The sequence below is a fragment of the Salvia hispanica genome, chromosome 4 (genome assembly GCF_023119035.1).
Source record: "Salvia hispanica cultivar TCC Black 2014 chromosome 4, UniMelb_Shisp_WGS_1.0, whole genome shotgun sequence".
NCBI lineage: Eukaryota > Viridiplantae > Streptophyta > Magnoliopsida > Lamiales > Lamiaceae > Salvia > Salvia hispanica.
This window is the reverse complement of record NC_062968.1, coordinates 57,119,438-57,135,843: the sequence shown is the minus strand read 5'-3', so window position 1 is coordinate 57,135,843 and position 16,406 is coordinate 57,119,438. Positions and strand designations below refer to the sequence as shown.

Genomic DNA, 16,406 nt, shown 5'->3' with positions numbered 1-16,406 from the left:
ATATGACATACTTCGCATTCTTTCTGCTGGTATCTAGATTATAGATTCAATTCAAAATGCAACATATCAATCTACCAATCATATATATCATGAAAAATAGGTAATCCTGATTCAGTGTATAACGAATATTTCTTTCTTATACGTATCATTTCTGATTAAAACTGCATATTTCTGGACTATATATGCTCCCATATTCAAATTAATCACAAAAAATATCAAATTAATCATGATTAAATCCCTGAATAAGAATGCCCTAACTTAATAAACTTCAAAAGCAATGTAAAATCATGTACCTTTTTTGTTGTTATGTTACCATTATTCCTTTCTTTGAATAATTCTTAACCCTCTCTCATTATAATCATAGTTGACTAAGAAAGGGGAATGTGTGTTTTATTAGGAAGTAGATTAAAGAGTGAAGCAATTAATATCATCCAAATTAATATATTTGCATATCCACGCACTCCCTTTTGAAATAAAATATTAAATGAAACCATATATGTATAAATACAAAATACATCCATGCATGCACCCTATTACACACTTACTCGGATATCACTACAAAATAACATATCCTTAAAATCATGAACACACTAAACTTGCTTTGCTTTCTCCTCTTGCTTGTTCCTCCCCTTAGACTTGCAAGCAAACAATATTCAGACGGCGCTTTTGAGGTGCAAGAAAGAGACGATGAAGATAGTAATGGTCGGAAAAAGGCTACCTCAAACGTGGATGCATTCGGTGCCGAAGGAGATGGAGTTTCTGATGATACTAAGGTAGCTAGGGGAAAAAGTTGTAGCTTTGGTTTTATTTTAATTCTTAGGTTTTTTGTCTTCTTATAACATTGTTGAATTATTGGTATTTTGTATGAACTCTAGTGCATAAGTCCTTCCTACCAATGATTTTCTCATGCCTATTCCACTTATTGGCTTATTAAGAACCTCTTAATTTATTTGCTTCTATATGTATGTTTAGGCATTTGTAAATGCATGGAAGAAAGCTTGTTCTAAACAAGGATCTTCAATTTTCTTGGTTCCGAAAGGGAAGCGATACCTCGTCAGTGCTACCAAATTCAAAGGGCCTTGCGCTGGCAAGTTGACGATCCAGGTAATTAAATTTTTACATATCAAAAGATAAAAATGATATACATTGATATAGATAGATATGTGTGAAGACGAAAACAAAACTCTGACTTTGTGTAGATCGAGGGAACAATTGTAGCACCCGATGACATAGACACATGGGATCCGGACTTCCCTAGAATGTGGCTTGGATACTACAATTTGACCAATGTATCATTTGAAGGGAATGGGGTCATTGATGGCTCAGGCAAGAAATGGTGGGCTGCCTCTTGCAAAAGAAACAAATCTAATGTAAGAAGATTTGAATGCAATATATAAGGTTGTCTTAAAAAGTTTGATCAAGAAATCATTTAGACATGACTAATGCTTTTGTGCTTTTTTATTCAGCCTTGCAAAGGAGCTCCCACGGTGAGCTTTCTTTTCTAAATTTTACTTGATAATGTATTTCAAGCAATTCGATTTATTGGTGGTGTTTTTGCTTAACAATTTGATCGAAATTTGGATAAATTGATTTTATATTCATAATAGTATGATAAATTCGATCACTTATTGTCCCAACAATCGCCACCAACAATATATATGTTCCAACTTAACCATAATTGCAAATAGTACTAAAGGTTTCCAAAAACTCTTGTTTTTTTTTTTTTTTTTTTTTTTTTTTTTTTTTTGTTTCAACAAAAAATTTCTTATGTCCGGACGATGATGTGGTATGCTAGAGTTCATATGTGACATTTCTTACATGTCCATAATTGACACCCTCAATTCTGGCTTCATCGAAACCACCGTCAATATGGATATGCAGGAAATGTCACATGTGAATTTCGTCATACCACAACATCATATGGGCGTTAAAATAAATTGGTTGGGACACAGGTGAATTTTCAGAAATATTTGGTATTTTTTGCAATTATGTTTACATGGGGACATATTTTTTGTTTTCAATAGCAAGTGTTAAATATACAAAAATTGATATGTTATGGACTTATGGTGTATCGATTGATGATATGTAGGCATTGACTATAGATTCCAGCTCGTCTGTAGATGTGAAAGACTTGACTATTCGGAATGCACAACAAATGCATTTTATCATCGGGCGGTCCGACTCGGTCCGTGTGTCTGGTGTGACAATTTCAGCCCCCGGTGACAGCCCCAACACCGACGGGATCCACATCACCGGGTCGACAAATGTAGTACTCCAAGACTGCAAGATTGGAACAGGTCTTTCTCTAACATATGTTGATCATATTCGTAAGGCGTTGATCGTGATTGTGTCTTGATTTTATAGGTGATGATTGCATCTCGATTGTGAGTGAAAGCTCGAATATCAAGATGAAGAATATATATTGTGGACCCGGTCACGGGATAAGGTAAATATCTAAAATTAAATATTACTCCGTCGTCCCATGTTGATTGCTTCTTTGCTTCCCAGCATAGGTAGCCTCGGGAAGAACAACTCCACCGGGATGGTCGAAAAGGTTGTGCTCGATAACGCCTTCATTCGGGACACAACCAACGGCCTCAGAATCAAAACATGGCAGGTAATTTCGTTCAATGCATAGCAACTTTATTATAAAAAAATCATAAATCATAAAATTATATTGTACTTATGTAAAAGAACTTGTGAATCAATGGAAAGTGACTTTTGCAAGATTTGGAATTCAAAATTTAGAAAACATAGTCTCCATTATTTTTTTTTCCCGTGTTGCGTTGCAGGGAGGCTCCGGCTATGTGAGAGCCGTGCGCTACCAAAACGTGAGGATGGAAAACGTGTCAAACCCCATCATCATCGACCAATTCTACTGCGATTCACCGTCAAAATGTGAAGATCAGGTTAGTTACATATGCATATTGATCTATTAGGCAAAGTGGTTAATGTATGAAGTCACAGGTTTCTCATGTTCGGTCCGTCATAGAGACGTTGCAATAAACACACACACACACACACACAAACGGCATAAGCATGAATCTATGTCTAAGAATGTGTCTCACAATTCTTGATATGTGTCCAGGCTTCAGCTGTGGAAGTGAGTGAAATCTTCTACAAGAACATAACCGGGACTTCTGCAACGCGAACCACGATGAAATTCGCGTGCAGCGACGCATTTCCCTGCAGCAACATAGTCCTCAGCAACATCAACCTGCAGAGTGAAGACGACGATGAGGAGACCTACTGTAGCAATGCATCTAGCTTCATTTGCGGCCGCGTTCATCCTTCTGCAGATTGCCTGCTGTCTTCTGCATTGCAGGAGAGAGAAGGTGTTGTTGAGGACAGTATCTCTCAGCATATCATTCATACAGAACTATGATTCAACAACAACAAGGTGTAGCATATATGTGTGTGTATGGGTTTTTGGAGACGTGGTATATTCAAGAAATTATTGTACGAGGTAAAGTTTTTTTCTGATAAAAAGGTAAAGTAGACAGATACTGATGTACAAACAACATTTCTATGTAATATAAGAGTTTGTGGTTGAGTTTTTTGGCAATAAAGTCAGTTTTTGAGTTCGGGTTTGAGCATTCTTTCAGACCCGAACTCATGGAAACTAAGCATCGGACCGAACCTAAACAAAATAGTACTGCTAGTATTTAGTTTAGTGGTCGTGTGGATGGTGCCGAATTTCAACGAACTCAAATTCGAGTCCACCATTAGAACCTAAAAATAGTTGAAAAACTGTGCAAGAAACCAATGATCTTCATATAAATTAAGCACAACAAACACTACATTTATGCACATTTGCTTTAATGATCAACGCTACGTGATAAAGAAAACGGTAATTTTCTCTGGATTGAATAAATTCAGAAAAGGAGCTACAATCCCACAACAGGTGGGAAAAATCAAGAAAATGTTGATCCTTGAATCGAAGCTTGGATCTTCGACATTCCACAGAAATTGATGATTTACCCCTATTTCTTGTACAGTATTCGTGAGGTATCCGATTCCTCCTCAAGCACCTCCATGCCGAGAAACGAGAACAGTTCGGTAAAGGGCAGCAACATACAAGAAGCACATGAAAACGACAATCAGATCATCCAGCAAACCGATGATACCTAGCAGTGCTGTGAAAACGAAATCCAGTAATTAGCTGAGAAATCCACAAACAACGAATAATTCAAAATTAAAAGCAGATAGTGTGTCATGGTACCTTCGGGGATGATGTCGACAGGGCTAAGGACATACATAGCACTAAGAATCATCTGCTTGTTCAGAAAACAGAAACATTAAAATTCAATGATGTTAAGCGAGTTCAAAAGCTATTTGTATGATGAAAGAGATGTACAAATCCATCAGCAACCATCCAAGAGATTATCACTGAGCATCTTCAGCTAGCAGCGATAAGATGTTAAACATATACGTAAAATAATGGATTCCCAAATTGATTACTACATTGATTTAGAAGCATTATCGCTATTCATAAGCTAAAGCTAGTGGAATTTATCCTACTGGAGACTAATAAGAGCAATTAAACAAAGGGATGGGCCGACGGGGAGCAGGGTTCTGCATGTCACAAAAACTGCTATCAAATCATCTTCTTAAATTAGCACACACATATTCACATTTATGCAAATGGACTGTAATAAGCTGGTAGCGGACTTCGTTTGAACTGAAATTAGTGGTATATCTATCAAAGTAAAATGTCACTAATGATGAGTAATGAAGTAACAAGAACTATCCTTCACACATGTCCTTCATTAAAAATTTTAGAGAGATAAAACTTCAAATTCCCAACATACAAAAACTTTCAAGCTCAAATGAATTACATATGAGAGTGATGAGTTACGAACTTAAAAGTAGAGCTAATCTACAAAAGCTATCATGGTGAATACGAGGGAACAACAACTTAACTGCCAAATAAACACGTGCTCTCACAACAAGTGGAAGTGCTCTCTGAGGATCCATTATATCCCGTGTCAATCTCCTAAGAAGAAAAGGAAGGTCATACATTCTCTGCAAAAAAAAGGATATTTATCAGCGACCGATTCAGAATGGACTTTTCAGAATTCCTAAGACACCAAAACTGCTACAAGCATCAAGCACATTAAGACAAGGAGATTCAGATTTCACATTTCTAGGTGCTTAACCTTATTAATTTAAGTTCCATGAATAGGCACACTTAAAGCAAAACATAAAATCCAATGAGAACGATAGGGCTGTAATCACCAAAGATATCATTTTTACAACAGAGTGTAAAAACAAAATATGGCAAGTTATTTACAACTCCACAACCTGCATGAGACTATTGGGATGTGCACCAAATTGACGGTTGTAATGTTCTATCCTCTGCAAAATCTCAGCTCCATCAGCCGTGCGGTGTGCCTCACTAGGAACCAACAATGTAATCTCACGTCTACACAGCGGACATTTGCAGGGGCGAAGAGCATGACCGAAATCCCAAACTTGTAAGATACATCTACCTGAAAAAGGGGGTCCCACCGAAGGTATTTAGACATGTAACTTCAGTTGAAAATTAACTTATACTGATCATTATGCCTCACATCAACATGATAAAAGGCACAGGAGTATTTACTGCCTGGTTACTGAATGTTCTGTAATGCATCAAAAGGTCTCACTGAATGCATTTTCCTTTATAACTATTATGAGACTCTAATCCCATCATAGAGTTAAATACCTCCACATAACATGCAATGTGTATATTTTGGTACTACTCTTATCGTACTAAGGTAATACCGAATCAACTGGTTAACTCAAGTTTACCGGCAATACAATGATCAACAATGTCCTCATACTCTTCACCAACAAAAATCAAAACGCAGTGAGGAACGCAGGTCAATCCATCAAAAAACACATTGAAAGAAGCAATCAATCTGAATATCAAGGCTGAAACATACTCCATCTTACACTTAAAACTGTGATCAGCAACATCCTAATCCTATACAAATTCTCACACTAAAAAGAAAAATGAAAACGAAATTCACTAAATCAATCACATTTCCTAAAAGGCACAGGAGTATTTACTGCCTGGTTACTGAATGTTCTGTAATGCATCAAAAGGTCTCACTGAATGCATTTTCCTTTATAACTATTATGAGACTCTAATCCCATCATAGAGTTAAATACCTCCACATAACATGCAATGTGTATATTTTGGTACTACTCTTATCGTACTAAGGTAATACCGAATCAACTGGTTAACTCAAGTTTACCGGCAATACAATGATCAACAATGTCCTCATACTCTTCACCAACAAAAATCAAAACGCAGTGAGGAACGCAGGTCAATCCATCAAAAAACACATTGAAAGAAGCAATCAATCTGAATATCAAGGCTGAAACATACTCCATCTTACACTTAAAACTGTGATCAGCAACATCCTAATCCTATACAAATTCTCACACTAAAAAGAAAAATGAAAACGAAATTCACTAAATCAATCACATTTCCTAAAAGGCACAGGAGTATTTACTGCCTGGTTACTGAATGTTCTGTAATGCATCAAAAGGTCTCACTGAATGCATTTTCCTTTATAACTATTATGAGACTCTAATCCCATCATAGAGTTAAATACCTCCACATAACATGCAATGTGTATATTTTGGTACTACTCTTATCGTACTAAGGTAATACCGAATCAACTGGTTAACTCAAGTTTACCGGCAATACAATGATCAACAATGTCCTCATACTCTTCACCAACAAAAATCAAAACGCAGTGAGGAACGCAGGTCAATCCATCAAAAAACACATTGAAAGAAGCAATCAATCTGAATATCAAGGCTGAAACATACTCCATCTTACACTTAAAACTGTGATCAGCAACATCCTAATCCTATACAAATTCTCACACTAAAAAGAAAAATGAAAACGAAATTCACTAAATCAATCACATTTCCTAAAAGGCGAAGGACGCAGGTCAATCCAACAACACAAACTAAAACAAGCAATCAATCTGAAAACCAAGGCTGAAACATACTCAATCTTACACTTAAAACTGTGATCAACAATATCCTAATCCTATAAAAATTGCCACACAAAAATGAAAAATGATTCACTAAATCAATCACATTTCCAAAAAGGCGAAGGACGCAGGTCAATCCAACAACACAAACTAAAACAAGCAATTAATCCGAATACCAAACGAGCTCAATCGAAAGCTAATTCTACGCTAGAAATATCCTAATCCTGTGTTATTATTTCAATTTCCACTCTACAATGAAATGACGAAAACGAATTTCACATCAATCGCGGGATCAAAATAAGAACGCACCGCAGAACCAATGGCCGCAATTGGCTTGACAAGGAATCTGGAAGTTCTGCTGGCATATCGAGCATTCATCGTTCACCGGAGGCCCGTCCATTCCCCTCTCTATCAAATCGCAGATTGTCGCTCTCGCTCTCTAGTTCAAAGTCTTCAATTCAATGCTGAGAGTTAGGATTTGGCATTTTCTGAATTTTATATGAAGGGGTTTGGGCACGATGGAGAGGATGACTTAGCACGTAAGATTTGATGGGCTCGTTTGTAATTTACAAATAGCTCGGGGACTAAAAATTCTGACGCGCTGGGCCACTCGTGCAATTTTACAAAATATCAATGGCTTGTATTGCAATTATAACGAACTTCACGATATATCATAGAGTTTGTCAACTGCTTTGTCTTAATTAAGTAAGTCAACTCTGTATTTATAATTCTTTGCTTAAATTATATACTACTAGTACTATGGTCAAATTTTATATAGTACATAAATTGTATTTTTTCTTTATTCTCTCTTTTACTTTGTTTAAAAAAAATTATATTTAGACTTTGTCTAATTTTAGGAGACGATTCAAAATAGTAAACTAGTCTATTTTTCAGGAAAGGAGGGAGTAATTTAAAATAAATTATATAGAACTAATTATTCAGCAACAATTTTAAAAAAAATATTACTAACATTTTAAATTAAATAGTATATATTTAAAAAAAATTATTGTTATTGTATATTCATTTTGAATTAAGCTCGAGATTATGTAAAATTTGGTATAAAAAGTTTTCGTATTATTTTTTTATAGCTATAGAATAATATAACATGTAATAAAACTTATTTCTAATTTTATTCAATTAAAGTTAAAAGTTAAAAATATTTTGTACAACAGTCTACATCTATCATCATTCTTGCATGAATAATTTTCAAATTAAGAATACGGACATGTAATTGATGCTATTTTTTATTTCTTTCTTTTTTTCACCTTTTTGTATTTATTTGTAATATTATTTGTTAAATTTTAATTATTTAATATAACAATATTACTTAGATATAATTAATAATTTAACAAATATTAATCAGATTTTGTTAGTATAAATAGTTTTTGTAATATAATCGTCAATAAATAGTAGGAGTACATACTTAAAATTACGATGGTTAATATGGTAGACTAGCGCACGATAATCGTTTCTAAAATACTAATAAAATTGTCAATAAATACTACTACTATATCCTAAATTCCTAAAATATTAATGAAATTGCCAATAAATATGAATAGATATGTCTGAATATGTTGTTTAAAAGATTCTTAAAATAAAAATTGTAAAAATTTGAAGGGACATATCAAAATAGATAGAAATAGTTGCTATTTTTAAAAAATCAAATCGCAATAAAATTTGAACAGAAGAAATCCAACAAGGGTTTTTGGTGTTGCAATTATGATAACCATAATCCCAAATTTGCCCCCATCAATTGCCTATTTATTTACTTGCTAATACCTAAATACCTCATTTGCTTCTCCTCTCCCTTCCCCATTTCACTACTGGCGCCGCCGTTTTCAGTTCCCTGTTTTGTCACTGGCACTCTAGCTTCAGCCTTTCCCGATTGATCAGGTGATTCTTTTTTGTTTATCTTTAGATATTGATTCGTGAGTAGTTTACTTTGTTGTTTATATGACTGTTTAACCGTTTTAAATTTTTTGAAAGATTTGATGTGTAGCTTTAAGGTTGTTTTGGAAATAGATTCAATTGATTGATAGATCGTCCGATTTTGGAAACTACATAAGCCTGTGAGTATGTGTGAGTTTGGTCGCGCAACGGAAACACTAATTTATCAAACAGATCTAACACGGATCTATTTATTTGATTAAGTGATTAATTTTATTTTCGTATAAAATACATAGATCTATGCAATTCATATAAAATGTGCGTAAATTTAGATGGTGATTGAATGAATGCTTTTTTATCCTCCAAATGACGACGTGTATTCTCCTTCTAACATATTCTCTTGATCTTTATTAGCCATTCGTTGGCAAATCTTGATTAATCAACAATAGATCTAGATGTGGATGAATACGGAGAACTCAAAAAATTAGGTCTAGATCTGCACAAGGAGAATAAAAAATAAAATCGTTTATCTTCTCATAGTAGTAGGCATAGATTTTTGGCTTATGGAGGCTATGCCACACATGTGTCTGTTTTCTTAGGCAAGAAATTTTTTTCGGACTAACACTTGAATCTTTCACAACCGATAGTCAAAGTCTATTTAGGTGGTGATAATGTTTTTCTTTTGCAATGGACTGACCAAGTCACTAACCTGTTCCACTAAAATGTTATTTAGTGGATCTAGGATATCATATACATATGTTTGAATAACTTCACAAACAAATGTATGTTTGTAACAACTTTTAGCATATAAAACTCAACAATAGTGTTGGTCAGTGTGAACTCGCGCGCATATACATTTTTACATGCACTTATTTCATTAAGTTGGCTCGCAACTAATCGCGATCTTCCAAATTTCCCAAATCGTTAGCGCATTGATTGTTTGATTGATAATTTTTGTAAGGCGACTTGAATAACTCATTATGGAAATTAAAAAAACATTATTATATTATTTGCTTAAGTGATAACAACCATTTCAACTCAATTTATAAGTGTTTAAATGAGTTGATGTAGGAAATGTAATTTTTTGTACTTTATACTAAATTTTATACCTATTTATTTTACATTCTCTCTTGTTTTTTGCAGGTTGGAATATTAGAAATTGAAGCATTTTGTCCTGCTAAGAGGTGTAGGTCGAGTAAACTACCAGTGTAAAAAAGGTAGTCCATTTTAATATTCTTAGACTACCTTGTTACATTTCTTTCGCAAATGTTTCAATTCCATTAATGTTGATGTGTTGAAATGGCATTACTTGTTTAGGGTTACTTCTTAGGAAATGTTGATGTTGATGTGTTGAAATGACAAGGCTTAGCATCTCACCGTATATTTGCTTGTTTATGTTGGTTTTATATGAATAAATGGATTAATGCACATGTTTATGAATTTGAAGCAATTTTTAGGATGATTATGTTAACACCATAAAATGGGTTAAATATGGAGTAGCAAGATTTAGATTGATTGCTAGCCATACAATTGTCACTAGTGAAATGTATAGCATTACTTGTTTCAAACAACAAAATAAAATATAATTAATTGGGAATTTTTTTTTGTTTTTTTTAATAATTAAATTTATTGCCTTTTGTAGCTTTAAATAATTTTGCCTTTTGGTTTTTGGGTTCCCCAAAACCTCTGGTTTATTGGTTTATGATCTTCGCCCGAATCATAAAAAAAAGGGAAAAAAGGTTTGTTTTAAAAAACTATACGAATTGGCCTTTTCTTTTGGGGTTTGGCATTGTCTAAAAGAAGATGGGACACGGCCCAAAATTTGGGCCCTTCCCGCCCCAAAATCCCAAGTTACGGTTCTTAAACTTCCTTCTTTCCTTTCCCAAAAAAATAAGGTAGGCCGTCGGTTTTTTTAAAAAAAAATTTTTTCCCAGGATATCCCGGGAAATTGGTTAAAAATCCCGGAAAAATACAAAATATCGGAGAATGAACTACTCTTAGCCAAATGTTTGGCCAAAAAAACCCGTGAATGTGAGCAATTCCCAAGCAATTTCGGGGAAAACTTTTACATATTGGACGGAAAATTGAATTATAAATAAAATGAATAATATCAGACACTAAGATAAAATTATCTTGGATACATAAACTAAAAAATTTACAAAATTACCTATACAATAATTTATCAGACTTACCAAATTTAATTTATACAGAAATAGATGTCAAAATTATTTAACTTGGAATTTTACAAATGACTATGTCATTCTAACATGTTAATACTCAAGTTTAGGAGATGAAAACTAGAAAAGCTTAAAGCTCCCACCTTAATAAGTACTCCTTCCGTCCACGAATAGGAGTCCCGTTTTTCCATTTTAGTCTGTCCACGAATAGGAGTCCCAGTTCATAATTACTATAAATGGTAAAGAGACCCAACATTCTACTAACCCATTCCACCCACATATCATTTAAAACTAATGTATACAAGTGGGATCCCTATTCCACTAACTTTCTTCCACTCGCTTTTCTTAACATTTCTTAAAACCCATGCCAAATAGAAATGAGACTCCTATTCATAGAAGGAGGGAGTAATAATAATGTGTCTTCTCAATAAATTTTTTTTAAAAAAACGTTCAATTAATTTAGTAGAGCAAAAATAATATACTAGAGATTAATTTTTTTTTCATATAAAGAATATGAAGCATTTAATAAAAAAAGAAAAGGCCCATTTGAATAATATATGGGCCTAGACATTTTGGGCCTAAGATTGCAAGGATATTTGCTAAGCCCAGACTACCTTCAACTTCTTCTTGTTTCTTTCTCTCTGCAAACACACACTTCTCTCTCCACCCTACTCCACGCCGCCGCCGACGTAAATTCGAAGATTAAAAAAATTGAACTAGCTTTTCCACTAATTGGCTTCAATTCAAGCTAATTGGCTTCAATTCGAGCTAATTAGCTTCAATTCGTGGTTTGTGATATCTGAATTAGGGCTAATTTTTTTAATCAGTAATCATGGCGGAGAAGGGGAAGGGGAAATCCAGGGGCGAAATTGCACAACGTCGGAGGAGAGACGGAGGAGAGGTTAGGGGCAAAAAGAGGAAGAATCTGAGCTCGAGTGGTAAGCGTAAGGAGGAGAAGAAGCGGCGGAGCGGACCTAGCCTGCCGAATGCTTTGAAAAGGGAGCTCGAGCGGCTCAATCCGACGGTCGATGGAGAGGCGTCGGATGGTGAGGATGAGGAGATTGATTCCGATGCTGCGGTTGGCAATGACGTTTATGAGTATGAAGAAGGGGTTGCGGAGGAGGAGACGATGAAGAATAAGCGGTATGATCCTGTTGAGAATTACGAGTTTGAGCTTCCTGAAGACTTTGAGGTATCTCTCTTTTTCTCTCTATGTGAATTGAATATACGAAGTCATAAATTTAAAGTTGCTGCATTTCATTTATAGGATTGGAAGGTTCCATCTGATGAGGATGATGATGATAATGATGATGAGAATGAAGATCCAGGAAGACATGGTCGAATGTTGGAGGAGATTACTGGACTTCCTGCTGACGCTTTTGGAGGTATTGGAGTAGTAAAATTTAGGATTATCTGTCTGGAAATTTACAAACTTTGAGCTTATTTTGTATTCTAAAATCAAATTAATGATCTTTTGATTTCCCATCTGGCAATTCCAATGCAACTTCATGTAGTGTTGACAGATTAGTGACATGTAGATAGTAAAATGCTATATATAAGCCATATCAGGTTTAATTTGATGGAATTAGTTGTTCAGGAAAAAATCAGAACAACACTCACTCACTAAGTTGCGTGTATATGAATTTTAAAAATCGATGGGAAAAACAAGAAATCACCGAAAGTTTTTGTATTTGCATGGATCTAACTCTATAGCTTTAACATCATAACATAGTGTGTGTTAAGCAGTTGGTTTAGTTCGTCTTTATATATTTTTGGTTGGTATTGGTAGTAATGTCCTTGGGTTTGGATTATCCCAGGTAAAAAGAAAAAGGATTTGATCATATCGGAGGCATATCCAGAGTCTGAGTATAATCCCACTGGTGATATTCTTGATGGGAGTGGCCGGATTAGCATTCAAGACCTTCTAGAACCGCTTCATGGCAAGTCTGGCTTCAGCAAGCTCAGGAAAGACTTGCATCGGATGGGGAAGCAGACTGTTCCGACTCTGGCACCAGTGGCCAGGACTGATCAAGAGAGGATTGAGCGGAAGGCTGCCTATGAACAATCTAAGAAGGACATTACCAAGTGGGAACCCTTGGTCAAGAGGAATAGAGAGGCACCTACGTTGTTTTTTGATGAAGATAAGGAGTTGGGATATTCAACCATAGGAGCAATTGCTTCTGAATTTAAACCAAGAACGGATTTTGAGAAGAAAATGGCTTCCTTGGTCAACCAAAGTGAAGTTGTTGAAGCTCACAAAAGGGATGGTGCCAGGCTTCTAGAACTAAACGAGGTAGCATGGACATATAATTCATAGAAATCATTAGTTTGCATCACTGATCCTCTATATATTTCTTTCCGAGACGACATAAAATTTCTTGTTTGTATATTCAGGTATCTATTGAAGATGTAAAGGAAAGGCAGGAACGGCTTGCAAAAATGCGCGATCTTCTTTTTCGTCATGAAATGAAGGCAAAACGAGTTAAAAAGATAAAGTCCAAAACATATCACCGGCTGTTGAAGAAAGATAAGTCAAAGGCAGCAGAAGCTTCAATCCGAATGGACCCAGAAGCTGCCAAGGAACATGCAATGAAGATAGAGTTCAAAAGGGCTGAGGTAACTTTTTGTATCTATTCGTAATTGGCTATGATATCTGACTTTTTGGATTCCGTGGAAATTGTTTTTCCTTGATTCAAAATACTTTTTATGTGTCAAGACTCAGAACCATTGCTTGATGCCTTGATTTCTTCAGGAACGTATGACCTTGAAGCATAAAAACAGCTCTAAATGGGCTAAGCGAATCTTAAAACGTGGTTTAGATGCCCAAGATGATGCTACTAAAGCAGCCTTTAGTGAGCAACTTAGTCAACATGCCGCTTTGACTAGAAAAATAAATTCTATCAAAGAAAGCAGCAGTAGTGATGATAGCAGCGACGGTGATGACAGTGATGACATGTCAGCTGGTTCCGACCAGGAAGCTGCAGAAAAGTTGATCAAGAAGGCTAAGGAGAAGACACTTAAAGTCCTAGAAGGGGATGATGAAGTGCCTACATCGGGAGTGCTTGCTTTACCTTTCATGGTAATGTTTGGTGCATCTTTCATATCTTCACTTAAAACTCTTGAAATCTTCTGTAATATAGGGTTATTCTTACTGATAATGAAGTTGTTGAAACATAGTCCTTTTCCTTTTTTATTCACAGGTGCGAGGGCTGAAAAAGAGAAAAGATGCTGCTGATGAGGAAGCAAAACTTGCTCTTGAAGAGTATGAGTCATCTTTGAAGCAGTTGGGTGATACAAGTAAGTCGAGAAGCTCAGACAAGGAGGCCAAGGGTGCCTCAAGTGGTAGGAGGGTGTTTGGTGCTCCTGAAAAAGTGGTTAACGGAACAACAAAGAAGGAAAAAGTGAATAACTACTATGGTGATAGTGACAGTGAAAGTGATGCTGAGGCCAACGCAGACGATAATACTCTCAATGATCAAACTGGAAAATCTCTAAAAGAGATGGATATTGACCCTAGTTTACTTCGGGAAGAATTCGGTTTTAGTCACGATTCAGTATTCAAGGTGAATATATACTTTATCAATTTATGGATTATTCGTTGTTTATTTTATAGAATATTAGTATGTGATGTTTGTGTTCAATTCTAGAAATGTCCCTTTTGTCCAATTTTTCTCACATGCAAACTATAACAGAGCTTTGGAGATGCCGAAGATCCTGAACCTAAGACAGCTTATGAAGTTGCTTATCTATCTTCTGATACCTGGAAAAAGGTCAGCATCGTCTCTTTCTGGCTCATAACTCACTTACATATTTGTTGGAAAACTTACTCAATGTTGTCGCTGATGAATAGGTAAGAAAATCATCGGACGCTCTGAAAGGTTCTGAAGCTGACCTAAACGTTCGCAAGCCTGGAATTGTAGCACAAACAGAAAAGGATCCGGAATCCGAGGTATTTTGTTTGAAAACATAATCGATCTTATTGTGTCAAGTGAAGGATGGCCAACTAACTCTCCTTATAAATGTGTTCAGGATGATGATGAAGATTCTGGTAGTGATAGTGAAGAGGAAATGGTCGATGGAATATTATCTTCAGGCCCTAAGTCCACTTATGAACTTCCATCTCAAGCGGAACTGATACAACGGGCTTTCGCTGGTGATGATGTGGAAGAAGATTTTATAAAACAAAAAGAGGCCGTGTTGGATGAGGAAAATCCAGAGCCAGAAAAACCAGTTTTGCTTCCCGGCTGGGGTCAGTGGACTGGCGTCCAAAAGAAGAGGGGTTTACCTTCATGGATGTTGAAAGAGCACGAGGCTGCAAAGCAGAAAAGGGACGAATCTCTGAAGAAGAGAAAGGATGCACATCTTAATAATGTCATCATCTCAGAGAAGCTTGGTAAAAAGGTTAGTCTATCTCTAGTCATTTTTTCTTAATTGTTGCAATAGGATTACACGTTGTTGAGAAGCATCTGTGTTAAGTCAGATGATCGTAACACATTCATATCTTTTGTTCCTGAGTCGCAGTAATTCACCAAATGATGACATTTTTTCATTATTGATTAAAATTAAAAAAATAAGGTGGAACTTCCCACCATGGGAAGAAGTGTTCTTGTGTGTTTTATGATGTATCGCATTTCGTAGCAAATATGGTTTAGTGTTTGATCTTTTTTTTTAATTGCTTCCTTACTAGGAAATGCATTGTCATGTTTTTCATTACTACTTTGCCCTTGTAGGCTGAGAAACTCCATACGAAGACACTGCCTTATCCTTACACATCAAAAGAGGTATTTGAACAAAGTATCCGGATGCCAATTGGTCCTGAATTCAACCCAGTGACTGCCATCGGAGCACTCAACCGTCCAGAGGTGCATTTCGGAAACTCTCTTCTCCTTGAATTATTGTCTGCATTCTGAGAGTTCATTCCATTTCCATGTAAAATCTCTCATTTTCTTGTGCTGTTTTTGGCAGGTGGTTAAGAAAGCCGGAGTTATAATCAAACCAATTGAATATGAGGATGTGAGTGTCCACGAGAGAGGCGAAGGCCACAAGCGTAGCGCTCCGAAACAAGGGAAAGTTAACGGTAAAAAACGTTCAAAGAAATAGATTACTGTAACAGCAAATTTTTGGCAATGATGATTGCTATATGTATTTTATTTTTATTTGTTCTTATTTTAATGCTTGGGCTATAGATAGGAGTGTTTTGGTTCGACCAAATTTTGTAGACGATCTATATAGTGTGAGGATATTGTATCCATTTTTGGCCTAATGAAACATTATTTATTCATGTTCAAACACTCATTCAAGTTGAATGGAGTATCAATATACCTTGTCGTTTATCCCCAAATTTTTT

The 16,406-nt window shown here is 35.7% G+C and overlaps 3 protein-coding genes and 1 long non-coding RNA gene across 5 annotated transcripts; 3 read left to right on the top strand and 1 right to left on the bottom strand.

Annotated features, from left to right (window-relative positions):
* The first annotated feature begins 471 nt into the window (after positions 1-471).
* LOC125217576 (probable polygalacturonase At1g80170) lies at positions 472-3,553 on the top strand. The gene is made up of 9 exons (XM_048119093.1): positions 472-773; positions 973-1,104; positions 1,200-1,370; positions 1,467-1,487; positions 2,090-2,297; positions 2,365-2,446; positions 2,509-2,617; positions 2,793-2,909; positions 3,089-3,553. Exons 1-9 carry the CDS (start codon positions 582-584, stop codon positions 3,383-3,385), a joined length of 1,329 nt encoding a protein of 442 aa, XP_047975050.1. The 5' UTR covers positions 472-581; the 3' UTR covers positions 3,386-3,553.
* LOC125217577 (E3 ubiquitin-protein ligase RNF170-like) lies at positions 2,955-7,509 on the bottom strand. Of its 2 annotated transcripts, XM_048119095.1 has the most exons (6): positions 7,305-7,509; positions 5,305-5,492; positions 4,924-5,025; positions 4,223-4,274; positions 3,982-4,136; positions 2,955-3,314 (listed from the first exon to the last, which is right to left on the bottom strand). In XM_048119095.1, the coding sequence occupies exons 1-5, from the start codon at positions 7,393-7,395 to the stop codon at positions 4,024-4,026; spliced, it is 546 nt and encodes a 181-aa protein (XP_047975052.1). In that variant the 5' UTR covers positions 7,396-7,509; the 3' UTR covers positions 2,955-3,314; positions 3,982-4,023. The 2 variants fall into 2 exon arrangements, with proteins under 2 accessions (XP_047975052.1, XP_047975051.1); XM_048119094.1 differs by lacking the exon at positions 2,955-3,314 and having other exon boundaries at positions 3,752-4,136.
* A 1,293-nt stretch (positions 7,510-8,802) lies between these two features.
* On the top strand, positions 8,803-10,541 carry LOC125219865. The gene is made up of 3 exons (XR_007176219.1): positions 8,803-8,888; positions 10,026-10,099; positions 10,525-10,541. It is a non-coding gene; the product is annotated as an uncharacterized LOC125219865 (long non-coding RNA).
* A 1,168-nt stretch (positions 10,542-11,709) lies between these two features.
* LOC125222379 (U3 small nucleolar RNA-associated protein 14 homolog A) lies at positions 11,710-16,340 on the top strand. The gene is made up of 11 exons (XM_048124940.1): positions 11,710-12,251; positions 12,327-12,444; positions 12,877-13,352; positions 13,454-13,675; positions 13,812-14,138; positions 14,260-14,622; positions 14,752-14,829; positions 14,910-15,008; positions 15,089-15,460; positions 15,790-15,921; positions 16,025-16,340. The coding sequence occupies exons 1-11, from the start codon at positions 11,892-11,894 to the stop codon at positions 16,157-16,159; spliced, it is 2,682 nt and encodes an 893-aa protein (XP_047980897.1). The 5' UTR covers positions 11,710-11,891; the 3' UTR covers positions 16,160-16,340.
* The last annotated feature ends 66 nt before the right edge of the window (positions 16,341-16,406 follow it).